We start from the raw sequence: 15807 nt of genomic DNA, 5'->3' as shown, positions 1-15807 counted from the left end.
AAATGTGATCATCATTTACACAGTCTCCCCTTAATATAATACCTTCAAAATAAAAACATCACAAAGACTCATCGTAATACTAGAAATACGTACAGAATATCATAACGATAATACTATTTGCTGACAAAGGCAGAGCATTACCTATTCTCAATATGGTAAGACTTGTTAAAAAAATGGATTAGTACAAACTTTGAAAATTCATCAGGTGCAAAACCACGATGCATGGTCTGCCAAGGTGTCAGCCACATGACCGTTACATGAACTCTTACCGTTTATTTATATAAGTACCAAGCTGACTCTACTAAGCTGCTGAAGTATGTAGATCTGTTACTCCTGAACAAGATTATTGCAAGACTTTACCAGAAAAGGAAAAATTTACAAGCACAAGTTGTGTCTCTGTAACGGTTAAGTACATACGATTAAAATGTGCTAGTGGAAAAAAAATTGCAATACTAAGGTTCACCATAAACGTGAAAGAAAAGATATGCCATAGTCTATCATGTAACTGCCAATGCGTAATAAACCAGTTCCAAAGCCCTCTACAGTCTCCACTGGTTTCGAAATACTCGTTCAGAGGCTCTGCATGATAATAACCTTCGTTTTATCAAAGTCGCTTATCTCCATGGATTCCCCCATTTGCAGCCCATACCTTCGATAGGGCGCTCACCCATCCGTGTTTGCTCCGCTTACATACTTCTTTTGTTACCGCTTCACACGCCCGCAACGACACCAGCCGGCATTCAGTCACGGTGTGCAGTGGTCGTGATTTTTTGGTATGTCAGTTGTCTACTAAGTGTTCAAAGCTTTTAGTGTAAAGTTATAACTGTCATTTTAATTATGGTAATTTGTGACTCAAAAAATGACTTCTTCCGGCTCCCACTGCCTAACTGTGCTCCTAATGGTCGTTCCACCCCGCCACCACCACCACCAACGCCATCACTACTCCCACCACTCCTTAGCATCACTCCATCATCCCAAGATAGGCGTTCTTAATCTATACCTTGTTAGAGCAACACTGCCATCACCATGAAGCAACAAAGATCACAAACCACCAAAAGAGAAGAGCAGAAAGAAGATAACTGTTTCTTTAATTCCTCCTTCTCTTTCTCATTGTTGTTGTTATTATTTGCTACTTTCAGTAACATTTTTCTCTCTCCTGTACTGCAGTGGGCTCCTGCTGATAATGCAGTTGAACAGCCTGATTTATAGAAGCCATTCGTTTTCCACTGCCCTTACCTGATTTGATGGACTTTAGGTTCCCGTCGCGTGTTTTGTCCAGCTCTTAGTCCACGATATAGCATCAGGATTGGTCCACCGGTGGAATATCACCATATAATATAAAGGAAATATTCTTGTACTATCGTGAGTGACCACCACCACCTAGATCTTCATCACAATATGTGTGGCTACAGTAGCTTAATGCAAACTTTAAGGTGTTTCCATTCACTGTTATGTACCGTCTAAATTTGAGCGGTAGCTAATGTATTATTTTGCGCATACCACCAGGACACGAATTTATTGCTCTAATAGTGTTTCAAAATCCTCAGTTTAGTGCCAAGAATGTTATGTTTTCATCATACGAGTAGTGGCACTTCTCTGTCGGATGTTTAAACTGCACCCCCTGAGTTACTGTGTTGTCACTCAGCATGTGTCAGTGACTATCCGAAAATTATTAAAATTACCAGTGATAAGAATAGGAAGTGACATTCGGAAACTTGGTGTGCGCCAGTCCAGCAATGCTGTGGGCAGTCAATGACCATGTTAGTTGGGGAGATTATCTCTACAGATTTTTTTGGGAAATATTTGGTATGCTCTTTCAGAGTGGACGAATGACAACATTTCCAAGCATGTATTCACTAAAAACATTGATACGTGTTGTGAAGCTGTGTGGAGTATGTATGGTGTGTTACCACTACCAGATGTAGGCAAAGAAATTCGTGTGTACTTACATAAGGCTCGTCATCCCCACAGAATTTAAAAAAAAGTAGCTTGTACAAACATTCTTTGTACTTTTTATGCTGTCATCGTAGCTCTGTCAGTGTATGTGCATGCAATAATAAAAATTAGTGTGTAGCCATTATTAACTGACTCCCAGATATGCAATGGTTATGCCTTTTGACATATGGTGGTACTATACAAATTATATGTGGCAAGTGTTTTGTAAATCAAAAGGCCAAGAGAGAGTTATTTAGAGGTGTGTACCCGTTCTACCTGAATGGGGAAGGGCATTTTTCCTCATTGTTCTCTTATGGAAACATGAGAGCCAGAAGCGCCAGCCTAATTTAATGGTCCTCATGCGAACAAACTGGCCATTTCCCTGCATGTTTTGTTTATTTAGGACATAATTAATGGAGAATAACTGTCATGATATCTAACACAATTTATGGGAAATATAGCGGCCGTGTCTGAGACTCGGCTTTATGTCTACCCAGGTGTTCAAATGCATTTAGCATAAAGTGATAACTCTCATTTTAATGACAGTAACTGATGACTCAATAAATAATTACTTATCTCCCACACCACCACCACCGTGCTGCTATCGGTTGTCTCCTACTAAGTCCATCCCCACCGCTCCTTAGCGTCATCCCAGCACCCAAAGAGAGGCGCTCTTAGCCTGTACTTCGTGCAAGAAACAGCACCACCTTGAAGCATCTTCAGTTCCCCGTACGGTAATACACCCTCATACCCGTTTCTGATATCCTCTATAAAAAAAGAATACATCTGTAAATACGGAGCTTAACACTTCAGTGAACTAAAAAAATACCCTCTTTCTTCTACAGTTTGACGTTGCTAGTCGAACGTTAGAGTGCTACTGTCATGACCATCTATGGAAAGATGTAGAAGGACAGAAAAACATACCACTAGGTGTGACTCGTTACAGAACATGGTGTTCGGAATCTTGTCTGCTTTGAAAAGTTGGATAGATGGTGATCTGTGGCATCTCTGCCGAAAGAATACAGTCGTCACGCATACACAAGTGTTTTGGTGCACGCCGTTCATCATACATTGTTGAACATGAATCTCAGCAGCAGACCACTCCTACGTGTTCAAACGTTGACCCAACGATATCGTCATTTACGATCGCAGTGAACATGGAACCGTCAGGAATCGACCTTTGATCAACAGAAACGTTTCAGTTCTCTGGGTTAATTATATTTTTGCCACAGTAGGTCGATTCACCGTCTCCACAAACGCCGTCAACGAGGTGAACAGCGGCTCGAAACATGCAGCGTGCCGCGGGCACAGGGTGGTGGGGGCAGTATTGTGCTATGAGAGACATTATCCTGCGACTGCGTGGGACCTGTGGCGCTAATAGAAGACACGCTGACAGCTGCAAACCACCTGCATCCATTCATGCTTGATGTCTTCCCTGATGGCGATGTCATATTTCAGCTGAATACTTGTCCAGGTCTTTCAGCCAGAACCATGCTTCAGTAGTTTGAGGAGCATTATAGTGAACTCATGTTGATGTTTAGGCGACCTCGCCTGATGTAAATCCTACAGAACCCACCTGGAGCACTATCGGGCGCCATCACCACGTACCCATATGAGCTGCCTGTTATTTACTCGAATTACATGCCTTACACGTAGATATCTATTGCACATACCTCCACAAAACTACCTACAAACTGTTCGGTACCTGATAGGCAAAATCAGTAATGTATTTCGTTCCGAAGATGGGCAAACAAGCTATTAAACAGGTGGTCATAATGTCCTGGCTCATCAGTGTAAAAGGCTAGTTCACTGAGTAGGCCGCCATATTGCTCATAAATTATAGTAATTATCATGACAATGATTGGCAATTAATTATTGCTTAAATAAACACAACATGTGGTGAAGTGGACAGTTTGTTTACCTAAGGGCCGTTAAATTAAGAAACGGGAACTGGCTGGTTTGTTTACATAAGGAAAATAATGTCCTCCCATTCAGATAAATGGTTACACACCCCCACATACGCAGTGTGGTTAGTTACTTGTGTGATAAAACTTTACAGCGTTGCCAATCTGCCAATCCTGTCCTCTACTTCTGAGATTGTTATATTAGGACAAGTGAACTAGAAAGTTAGGCTTCAACTGTGTCTAACCGAAATCAATGCAGGAGTGATGTGAACTGCATAGAGCAGATTTTCTCTGTTAGATCTCACTCATGATGCATTCCATTGGAGGATAGTAATTTAAGTTTACAATTTTAAAGTACCAAACCTTCTATCTCAAATGAGAGGAATGGCTTTTGGATCCAGTTAACTTTGGACATCATGTGTTAATGACAAAACAAGTGCCTCATCCTGTTTATAAATAACCTGATATTAAATGTAATAAAGCTAACACTCAGCAAGTTGACTACTACGATGGAATCTTTTTTTACGTTTTCAGGTGAAGAGTACACAACAGCATGGAATCGCTCAACGAAACTCGACCACCGCCTCCATCCTGGATAAATCAGGAGTTCATAGAATCTGTACTGATAAATAAGGTTGGAAATCAAGCTTCTGTAGATTCAATTAAAGTACAATACGCTTGTCCACCAGGAGCTGGCATTACAAGTTTGTTGTTCAGAGTGACTGCCATTCTGAAGGGCAAAGATAATGATCAAGAGGCTAAAAAGGAATCACTGCTAGTGAAAACTGCTCTTGACTTTGGGCCAATGAAGGACTTCAAGAAAAATCACCTGGTGTTCAGAACAGAGACGCAGATGCTGAGTGAGGTGATGCCGCAGATCCACAAAATGCTGGCATCGTTGGAGGGTGAGGACTTCCGGCCGCTGACAGCTCGATGCTACGACGGGGGTCAGCAGCCGGCACTCTTCCTTGTGCTGGAGGACCTGTCAGAGGGTGGCTTCAGGATGGCTGAGGGGCAAAGTCTTCTGAACTACCAACACTGCAAGGCGGTCCTGCGAGCGTACGCCAGATTGCATGCCGCCTCGGCCTTTCTACTCGACAAACAGCCTCATTACAAGAGCGTGTTCAATGAGACTATGTTCACAGACAAGCGTACTCAGGACTATTTCAGAGCAATAGGGTCTAAGATCATGTCCGCACTGGCAGATGAACTGAATAAGTGTCCAGGGTATGAAAAATATTCTGAAAAATGCCGGGGATTTATAGACCGATCTGCTAACAGTATCTTCGAAGTACTTGAACGAATGAAGGAGGAGACCAGGTTACCTGTGCTGGGCCATGGTGACTGCTGGAAGAACAACTTTCTGTTTAAGTATGTGGACGGTGAACTGTCAGATGTCAGAATTGTTGACTTTCAGGTAAGGATGCCTCACAATTTTTGTAATACGTTCTTCCCATATGGAGCTTAATTCTTTTACCAGTAATTATGTGAGTTGATCTACCATGTCTACAATAACGTAGATTATTTAGACCGATAGTTGGAGTGGTCGGTCGTCAAACAGAAAATGGCCTGCACGCCCTCCAGTTTTAATAGTTCTGCACTTTTATCTGTGGAATAAACTAATTAAGACGATTACAAGGCAACAGGCAATAGCTATGTCTCCCAAGGATCTGGAAACTCAAGAAACAGGGGCATGAGCCAAGTCAAGATGAAGTACAGTGTGCAGTAAAGACTCTCTAGAATCGCTTTATGCCATTTACCAGTGCTCACAGTCAACATTATGAAAACTTGATTTGATAACCACAAAAATGAACACACGAACCGTGCATGAGATAGGCCCTTCTCTTGAAGACGAGGCAGTAGTTTCCAGCGCTGTTATCTTGTTAATCTCAAGTTTCATGTACTATGTTTCCAGCATCCTCTACTGAGGCTTTTCCAAAGCCACAGAAAACGTGTGTAATGAAAAGAATGTCAGTGTGCCTAAGGCAGCTAAATTTACTTACGTTCGGCAGAAAATTCGCTAAACTGCCAGCTTCATATTAGCGAAACCCGCATATCAATATATTTACTCGTTCTGAACGTATTCGGAATGGTATGTCCTAGCTGCCTCACCATGCATACTATCGCATTACCAAAATTAAAATTGTGTTCTGCTGCAAATAATCATTTGTTTGATCTTTAGCTCACGGACTGTCTAGTTTATGACACATCAGTTTGTAACGTGTTTTGCTTCATGGTGACCAAATCATAATAATTCAGGGCGTACATTCCAAACGTTCTTCATCCTTGAAACATATTCTATGACATTTTATACCAGGATAAGTACTCTGTACCATGCACTTCACAACGGTTTGCAGTTTATCTAGATACAGATGAATCACGGAAAATACCTTCATATCCATCGACTGTCCTATTGGTTGGGCATCTCTTTTCGTATTGCAGTGGACGTCCTTAGTACGACGGCATAAAATCGTGAACTGTGTTGACACTGGGGCAAGAGGTGGACCAACAGTTTATCGACTTACTCATTTCTTGAAGTTATTTTCAAGAACGTTCATTACGTTTCAATTTGTATAAGAAGCACTTTTTTATATTTCATGGTTTCGAAGGCGTTCCCTTAAACCTAATATGCCAAATTATCTGTCGGGTGTGGTTTACTCCTTCAAAGTGAAATTGGGCGAAAAAGAAAAACATGCGTAAGAATGTTTGACACTGTGCAGCACTGTCAGCAACTGTGATAACTGAACATGTAAAACGTCAGCCTCAGTTGCAAATAGAAACCAAACTTTACCCAGGTTTCAGCCAAACAATTTGGCTTTCTTCAGAAGCGAGTGACACTAAACTACTGCATGCCAAAGTTTGGGCATGTCAAGTATAAAACTGTAGCACCGTAGTAACTAGTCATAATCTACATTACTTTGGCTGAAGAGAAACAGCAGGCTCCACTGTGCGGACGAGGTCGGTGCAGCTCTCGCGGCCTACGTTCCATGTCCCTCAACAGTCTAACGATTTTTCCATAAGCTACTGCTAACCAAGATACCTTAAGGGATTTGCACAAAGCACTGTGCTCTAGAGATAGCTGTAGTACACTTCGAAATTTTACGTCATGGGTAGAAGTGTTCTCCCCCCTCGTATCTCTAAGAGATCCCGCATTGTTTGACGTTCAACAAATTTCTGAAATGAACTGACTCCTAATTTAACTTTTAAGCCATTGTATTAAGTTTCAGATGTCATAGACTGATGGTTCGGATCAAGGGGATTCCTTTAGCCTTTAGCTGTTCTGCCATTTTCTCGGATCATATTTTCAGGATTCGCTTTTTCAATCAGTACAGTGTACTTAGTGCATCAATTTTGGAGGCAGTGGAGTAGATGAGACATCATCGATAGAAAACATTTCTTATGTGCTTTTCTTCCTTTAGTGTCCCACATTACTGCAGTAAATGTTGCCTGCAAAGAAAATGTCTCAAACATTTCAGGAAAAACTAATGCTTTTCAAGACCGATGGGAGTACGTATCATTCCGCTTAATACTGAAGCATGAGGAATCTGTGGAAATGATTAAGCTAACCAAAAACCCAAGATCTACAGGGAATCAAAGGCATACTTCCATCTCGCTGTCGAATGTTCGATTTTCGCAGGATTGGTTGCTAGCAATAAGGGATAAGAAGAAGTGGTCAGTGAAGCAAACGATTCTTCTGTGACTTACCACATACCAGTCACTCCAATAGGATGAAGTCGCTCTGACCAACCTCTGTACATGTCATTATCGTTAATGTAGGACTGTACCCTCCGGCGGGAGAGTTCCTCATTCTGTGAAGGCTGTGTCGTACAGATCATTGTATGCCAAGTTTTAAGTGAGTGAAGCAAATTTAAGTGGAATCCTGCCATCTGTTTTAAAAATTTTGTATAGTGTTTAGCCTTCAGTCTAACGTTTTAGTCTGGAATTTTTAGCTGGTCATATAGGCTGTCTCATGCTGTATTAGACCAAACTCCGTCCAGCCACATATTCTTGTCATGATGTTTTAGATCATGCCAATTAATTTATCAGAGTTTTAGATTTTAGATCCGACTGTTAAGCGCCCAAACCAACATACCACATCATCACTGCATCGAGTTCAGGAGCCTAGAAAACGCAAATATTGTTCGTAATAAAGTGCAGGAGTAGTAAGAAACATTGCGATGGGACTTTCGGGAAAAGCACACAGTACAACTCTAAAGTCTAAACTTTCTACACCTCTGTATCGACGTCTGCAGCCACACTGGACACTTCATTGTTGGCCTTAACACTGGACTACTACTGGCACCTCATCACATTAATAAGGCACTTGCTCGTAATTAATTGAAGATATACCACTAAGAATACCGCTAAGACTGAATTACAAGTTTGGTGAATGATATTAGTCAAATGAAACACATATAGAATACCTTTATTGGCCTTGAAAGCAATGTCTACTGGCCACAGTTCACTTTTTGGCAACATTTATACAGTGGCTGGAAAAAGTCGGGGAAAGTTTCTTTTTCAGTTAGTGATCAATGTCAATCAAAATGTGATGCGGACAATTGTGCATTGCGAAATTCATCAGTGATCTATTTTGAATGGAAAACAATTATCCGAAACTTTGTGAATGATGGCGTCCTTACTATTTTCTCGGTCATTCGATTCTGTGCCAGCCTTAGTCACACTTTGCCGATTTTGTCTGCTGTTATGTTCGTCGATTATCGGCAATAAGTTTTGAGAGGTGCCTCACTCGTTGTGCATCACCATCAATTTCAGTTCCGTTCCAGAAGGGTTGGCCCAGTAGCAAACACACTTTCTCCTCACTACCTCTGTTCTGCACACTTACACGAACATCTCTCGCCTCTCGATCTAGTTTTCAATGATTTTTAACAGAACACAATGTTCACGCATTCACCACATCTCTATAAGATAGGTGATAGGAAACACGTCAATAACTACCTACCAGTTTCACTATTGACATAATTTCCCACACTATTTCAGATAGTAGTGTATTCGAAAATAGTATCTTACCTGTGCAACAATAGCATCCTTTGTACATCACAGTTTGCATTTCATAAGATTTATTGACTAAAAATGCTATTTATACATTCATCACCAAATTTTACAAGCAAAAAATGACAAAATGGCACTGGCTGCCCTTTTTTGTGACCTATCTAATGCGTCTGGCTGTTTGAGTAACATTGTCCTTCTAGATAAATTAACGGTACAGTCAACCAATGGATAATGCGTTATTAAACAAATGAATGCCGAAAATTGTCCTCAAGAACTCAACGAATAAAGCCGTGGAAGATTCTTCTGGTGGAGAGAAATCACTTACGTGGATTCACGAATTCACGAAGCTCAGTGCTAAGTCTACTGTTGTTTCTCAAATTATATATATTGGCACAGAATTGGATAACCCAGGAACTGGCAAAGACAGTGTGGACGCCATCATCCACAAAGCTTTGGCTAACTGAAAACAGTCGCCGTGTAAAGCTGTCGCCGCGCTGGATTAGCCGAGCGGTCTTAGGCACTGCAGGCATTGACTGTGCGACTGGTCCCGGCGGAAGTTCGAGTCCTCCTTCGGGCATGGGTGGGTGTTTGTTTGTCCTTAGGATAATTTAGGTTAAGTAGTGTGCAAGCTTAGGAGCTGCTGACCTTACCAGTTAAGTCCCATAAGATTTCACACACATTTGAACATTTTTGTAAAGATGTCCACATCATATTTTGATTGGCATTGCTCCATAATTTCAAAAGAATCCTTATGTGACAGTTTCCAGCAACTACATAAATATTATCGTAAAGACAATTGTGGCCAGTGGACATCACTTTGAATACGAATTAAGGTATTATATTTGTCTTTCGTTTGATTAATATCATTCATCGAACTGCTGAAGACACTAACATTTTGTTCATTCTGATAATAAATAGAGCAACAGAAGAAATGGTAAATACTGCTTTTGAAAACATTATTGAAAGGCAAATGGTCTCACTATCAATGTCCAAAAGACAACATATTCACTTTTAGAGGTACTGTACCAGTTGATAAATAAAACAAATGATGAGGAAATAGTAAGTGTGCTGTAAACATCGAAGTTTTTATGTATCGATGTTGATGAGAACTGAAGTTGAAAAAAAAATTTAGAACTCCTATAAGAACTCAGTTCTTACACATTGACAATTAGTCACTGGAAACCTTGGGGGAAGACAAATCGTTAACATACTCTGCATATTCCCGCTCAATACTGTCATGTGGAATAATGTTATGGGATAGCTTTACTTTTAGAAAGAAAGTTTCCATTGGTCACGAAAGTGCTGTAAGAATAGTATGTGATACTCACCCATGATTATATTGTAGATACCTGCTCCTGGGGTTAGGTATTTTGACTAGTGCATCACTGTATTTCTACTCCCTCATTACATTTCTCGTAAGTAACCCATTAAACTACAACAAGAACAATGGTGCATATAATTACAATATTGGAAGAGAAAACGACATTCATTATTCCACATTTAGATTGTCTTTTCACAAAAAGTGGTGCACAATTCTATCACCAAAATTTTTTTTTCCCTTACCCACGATATAAAACGTCTGAGAGAAAGCAAAGTTCAATCTGAAAACAAACTGATAAAGTTGGCCTTTGACATTTTGTATTCCACAGAAGATTTTCTGTTTATTTAATATAAGAGAGGTGGTGTGTTAGAAATTACTAATTCACATCTGCATTAATGAAAAAACAATTTGTAAATGGTTAGTACGTAGTCGTACTTATATATGAATTAGTAATTAGAGTGAACCACGGACCTTGCCGTTGGTGGGGAGGCTTGCGTGCTTCAGCAATACATATAGCCGTACCGTAGGTGCAACCACAACGGAGGAATATCTGTTGAGAGGCCAGACAAACGCGTGGTTCGTGAAGAGGGGCAGCAGCCTTTTCAATAGTTGCAGGGGCAACAGTCTGGATGATTGACTGATCCGGCTTTGTAACATTAACCAAAACGGCCTTGCTGTGCTGGTACTGCGAACGGCTGAAAGCAAGGGGAAACTACGGCCGTAATTTTTCCAGATGGCATGCAGCTTTACTGTATGGTTAAATGATGAGGGCGTCCTCTTGGATAAAATATTCCGGAGGTAAAATAGTCCCCCATTCGGATATCCGCGCGGGGGCTACTCAAGAGGACGTCGTCATCAGGAGAAAGAAAACTGACTTTCTACGGATCGGAGCGTGGAATGTCAGATCCCTTAATCGGGCAGGTAGGTTAGAAAATTTAAAAAGGGAAATGGGTAAGTGAAAGTTAGATATAGTGGGAATTATTTTGGTCAGGCGAATACAGGATTATAAATACAAAATCAGATAGGGGTAATGCAGGAGTAGGTTTAATAATGAATAAAAAAAATAGGAGTGCGGGTAAGCTACTACCAACAGCATAGTGAATGCATTATTGTTGCGAAGATAGACACGAAGCCTACGCCTACTACAGTAGCACAAGTTTAAATGCCAGCTAGCTCTGCAGATGACGAAGAAATTGAAGAAATGTATGATGAAATCAAAGAAATTATTCAGATAGTGAAGGGAGACGAAAATTTAATAGTCACGGGTGACTGCAATTCGATAGTAGGAAAAGGGAGAGAAGGAAACATAGTAGGTGAATATGGATTGGGGCTAAGAAATGAAAGAGGAAGCCTCCTGGTAGAATTTTGCACAGAGCACAACTTAATCATAGCTAACACTTGGTTCAAGAATCATAAAAGACGGCTGTATACATGGAAGAAGCCTGCAGATACTGACAGGTTTCAGATAGATTATATAATGGTAAGACAGAGATTTAGGAACCAGGTTTTAAATTGTAAGACATTTCCAGGCGCAGATGTGGACTCTGACCACAATATATTGGTTATGAACTGTAGATTAAAACTGGAGAAACTGCAAAAAAGTGGGAATTTAAGGAGATGGGACCTGGATAAACTGGAAGAACTAGAGATTGTACAGAGTTTCAGGGAGAGCATAAGGGAACCATTGATAAGAGAGGGGGAAAGAAATACAGTAGAAGAAGAATGGGTAGCTTTGAGGGATGAAGTAGTGAAGGCAGCAGAGGATCAAGTAGGTAAAAAGACGAGGGCTAGTAAAAATCCTTGGGTAACAGAAGAAATATTGAATTTAATTGATGAAAGGAGAAAATATAAAAATGCAGTAAATGAAGAAGGCAAAAAGGAATACAAACGTCTCAAAAATGAGATCGACAGGAAGTGCAAAATGGCTAAGCAGGGATGGTTAGAGGACAAATGTAAGGATGTAGAGACTTATCTCGCTAGGGGTAAGATAGATACTGCCAACAGGAAAATTAGAGAGACCTTTGGAGAAAAGAGAACCACTTGTATGAATATCAAGAGCTCAGATGGAAACCCAGTTCTAAGCAAAGAAGGAAAAGCAGAAAGGTGGAAGGAGGAGTATATAGAGGGTCTATACAAGAGCGATGTACTTGAGGACAATATTATGGAAATAGGAGAGGAAGTAGATGAAGATGAAATGGGAGATACGATACTGCGTGAAGAGTTTGAAAGAGCACTGAAAGACCTGAGTCGAAAAAAGGCCCTGGGAGTAGACAACATTCCATTAGAACTACTGACAGCCTTGGGAGAGCCAGTCCTGACAAAACTCTGCCATCTGGTGAGGAAGATGTATGAGACAGGTGAAATACCCTCAGACTTCAAGAAGAATATAATAATTCCAATCCCAAATAAAGCAGGTGTTGACAGATGTGAAAATTACCGAACAATCAGTTTAATAAGTCATGGCTGCCAAGTACTAACGCGAATTCTTTACAGACGAATGGAAAAACTAGTAGAACCCGACCTCGGGGAAGATCTGTTTGGATTCAATAGAAATATTGGAACACGTGAGGTAGTACTGACCCTACGACTTACCTTAGAAGCTAGATTAAGCAAAGGCAAACCTACGTTACTAGCATTTGTAGACTTAGAGAAAGCGTTTGACAATATTGACTGGAATACTCTCTTTCAAATTCTGAAGGTGGCAGGGTTAAAATACAGGGAGCGAAAGGTAATTTACAATTTGTACAGAAACCAGATGGCAGTTATAAGAGTCGAGTGACATGAAAAGGAGGCAGTGGTTGGGAAGGGAGTGAGACAGGGTTGTAGCCTTTCCCGGATGTTATTCAATCTGTATATTGAGCAAGCAATAAAGGAAACAAAAGAAAAATTCGGAGTAGGTATTAAAATCCATGGAGAAGAAATAATAACTTTGAGGTTTGCCGATGACATTGTAATTCTGTCGGAGACAGGAAAGGACTTGGAAGAGCAGTTGAACGGAAAGGATAGTGTCTTGAAAGGAGGATATAAGATGAACATCAACAAAATCAAAACGAGGATAATGGAATGTAGTCGAACTAAGTCGGGTGATGCTGAGGGCATTAGATTAGGAAATGAGACACTTAAAGTAATAAAAGAGTTTTGCTATTTTGGGAGCAAAATAACTGATGATGGTCGAAGTAGAGAGGATATAAAATGTAGACTGGCAATGGCAAGGAAAGCGTTTCTGAAGAAAAGAAATTTGTTAACATCGAATGTAGATTTAAGTGTCAGGAAGTCGTTTATGAAAGTATTTGTATGTAGTGTAACCATGTGTGTATGTGAAACATGGACGATAAATAGTTTGGACACGAAGAGTACACAAGCTTTCGAAATGTGGTGCTACAGAAGAATGCTGAAGGTTAGATGGGTAGATCACATAACTAATGACGAGGCACTGAATAGGATTGGGGAGAAGAGAAGTCTGTGGCACAGCTTGACTAGAAGAAGGGATCGGTTGGTAGGACATGTTCTGAGGCATCATGGGATCACCCATTTAGTATTGGAGGGTAGCGTGGAGGGTAAAAATCATAGAGGGAGACCAAGAGATGAATACACTAAGCAGATTCAGAAGGATGTAGGTTCCAGTAGGTACTGGGAGATGAAGAATCTTGCACAGGATGGAGTAGCATGGAGAGCTGCATCAAACCAGTCTCAGGACTGTAGACCACAACAACAACAATAAGAGTATAAAATGACTCGTTCCATGTCACTAAGATTAGTTGTACAAATCATTTGTGAACCATATAAACATCTAACAAACTAAATAACTAAAACAAGAGGTTTCCTGCTTGCTACTGCAACTTTAAATGGACTCAACTTTCTAGAAGATTTCTTCCATATTTGGTCATTTATCGTAATAGAATTGTCTGCGAATAGCTAGTACATCCAATAGTGTGAGTTGGTGATGAATAGTTAAATTATGACATCTTTACTCTAAGCTAGTGTCATGGCGGTGTTTCAGGTGTCATACGTGACCAGCCCAGCCACGGACCTGCAGTACTTCTTGTACGCAAGCGCTAGTGAGGAAGTCCACCGCCACCACATAGATGACCTTTTGGGCGAGTACCACAACACGCTGGTGGACATCCTACGGCGCCTGGGAATGCAGGAGGAAGCTGAGGTCTTCACTCTAGAGGAGCTAAAGCGGGAAATGGACCGCTGTCTAGTCATAGGATTTCTCTTCAGCACCATGAGCAGCTTTGCTCTGGCGACTGAAAAGTACGGTGCAGAGTTTACGAAATCGTTCACTGACCCAGGACACGCCGAAGAAGCTTTCGGAAGGATCTTCAGAAATCCTGATTCGTTATCCTACATGAAATACCTCACACCATTTTTTGACAGTAAAGGAATTTTATGAACATTTGTAACACGCACACCTATTATAGTTGACATTATTTAACAATTTTTAAATGGTAACCTTAGACATCCTTCCATCTCACTGAAACTTAGTCTTGCAGCAACAAACCTATGCTATTACATGATCAATCAGTATTTGCTTCTCGAGGTTTTGTATTTGAAGAGTGAGACTAATGCTATATTTTAATTACAATATGTGTACTGTACAGAATTCAACAACATATACATCGACCTGGAAAACCACATAGACCACAACGAAACAAATCGCAATGTGCTGGAATTTACGTAAGCAAACACAACTATTTTGCTTCACATATAAATAAATGCAAGCATTTTAACGTATTTTCATTAATGAAACAACTTATGAAGTGGCATCAAATACTAAAATATTTTTGTGCAGTATGGGAGCAGACGACATGCTGTCAGTTAAACCAACTGGTTAACTAAAAGTATTAGATGGACATTGTAGCCCGAAACCGGTTTATGGCACTAAAATAAAACATTTAAAAATTATTGTGACTGGTTGCATCATTCAGCAACCAAAAAAAGTTATTATTGTAAAAGCTATATCAAAGAATGTTAACTTATTTTTTTTTAAAGTCAATTGTGGAAAACTATATATATATTTTCATGCTACTAATATTATTTTAAAAAGTTTGTAGGCAATATTATTAAACAATATTAGTATAAAAATTATTTGATCGTTGCTATTGAAACGTGTATTAAATAAATGAAAACATATCTCTGTGTTCTTTAGCTACTATCATTGCCATTCTTCATACAACAGAAAAAAAATGTATCTATGTATCTAGAAGTAAACTAGAAATTATTTAATTGTCATTTACATTCGTCCTGATCTTATTTACAAGAAGACACAATAACAGCAGTAGTTATACCACCATCTAATACATACAGTCACGACGCTCTTTAGTCCGGAAGTTGCTACCGCTATACAGCTGGAGCGAGACTAGCGCTCCAAATAGTGAGAAAGCAGTCAGTCACATGTATCTTATGGGCAGTGTTTGTTTTAAATTATTTTTTACCTAATTAACGAAATAGTTGTCAGATTTTTGCGTTCCATGAGTTAGAAAATTATCAAGCGACATGAATTATGGTGGAACACACGTAAAATACCCAAATCTCACTGATTCAGTGACAGGAGCTGCAGTTTATGGTGAAGAAATACTTTCGAATGTGTATGTATCTACAGCTTATTCCGCTGAAAGCAAGAGAACATTAACA

General features: G+C 40.1%; 1 protein-coding gene across 1 annotated transcript in view; it reads left to right on the top strand.

The window, feature by feature from the left end:
• The window catches only part of LOC126335814 (uncharacterized), a 98076-nt gene extending 82770 nt beyond the window's left edge, over positions 1 to 15306 (top strand). Inside the window, exons 4-5 of the mRNA XM_049999279.1 lie at positions 4380 to 5256; positions 14171 to 15306. Of these exons, the coding sequence (XP_049855236.1) occupies positions 4380 to 5256; positions 14171 to 14566 (1273 nt within the window). The 3' untranslated portion in view covers positions 14567 to 15306. The remainder of the gene's footprint in view (positions 1 to 4379; positions 5257 to 14170) is intronic.
• The last annotated feature ends 501 nt before the right edge of the window (positions 15307 to 15807 follow it).

Source organism: Schistocerca gregaria, chromosome 2 (assembly GCF_023897955.1).
Source record: "Schistocerca gregaria isolate iqSchGreg1 chromosome 2, iqSchGreg1.2, whole genome shotgun sequence".
Lineage (NCBI taxonomy): Eukaryota > Metazoa > Arthropoda > Insecta > Orthoptera > Acrididae > Schistocerca > Schistocerca gregaria.
The sequence above is the reverse complement of the archived record's forward strand: the minus strand, read 5'-3'. Positions and strand labels throughout refer to the sequence as shown.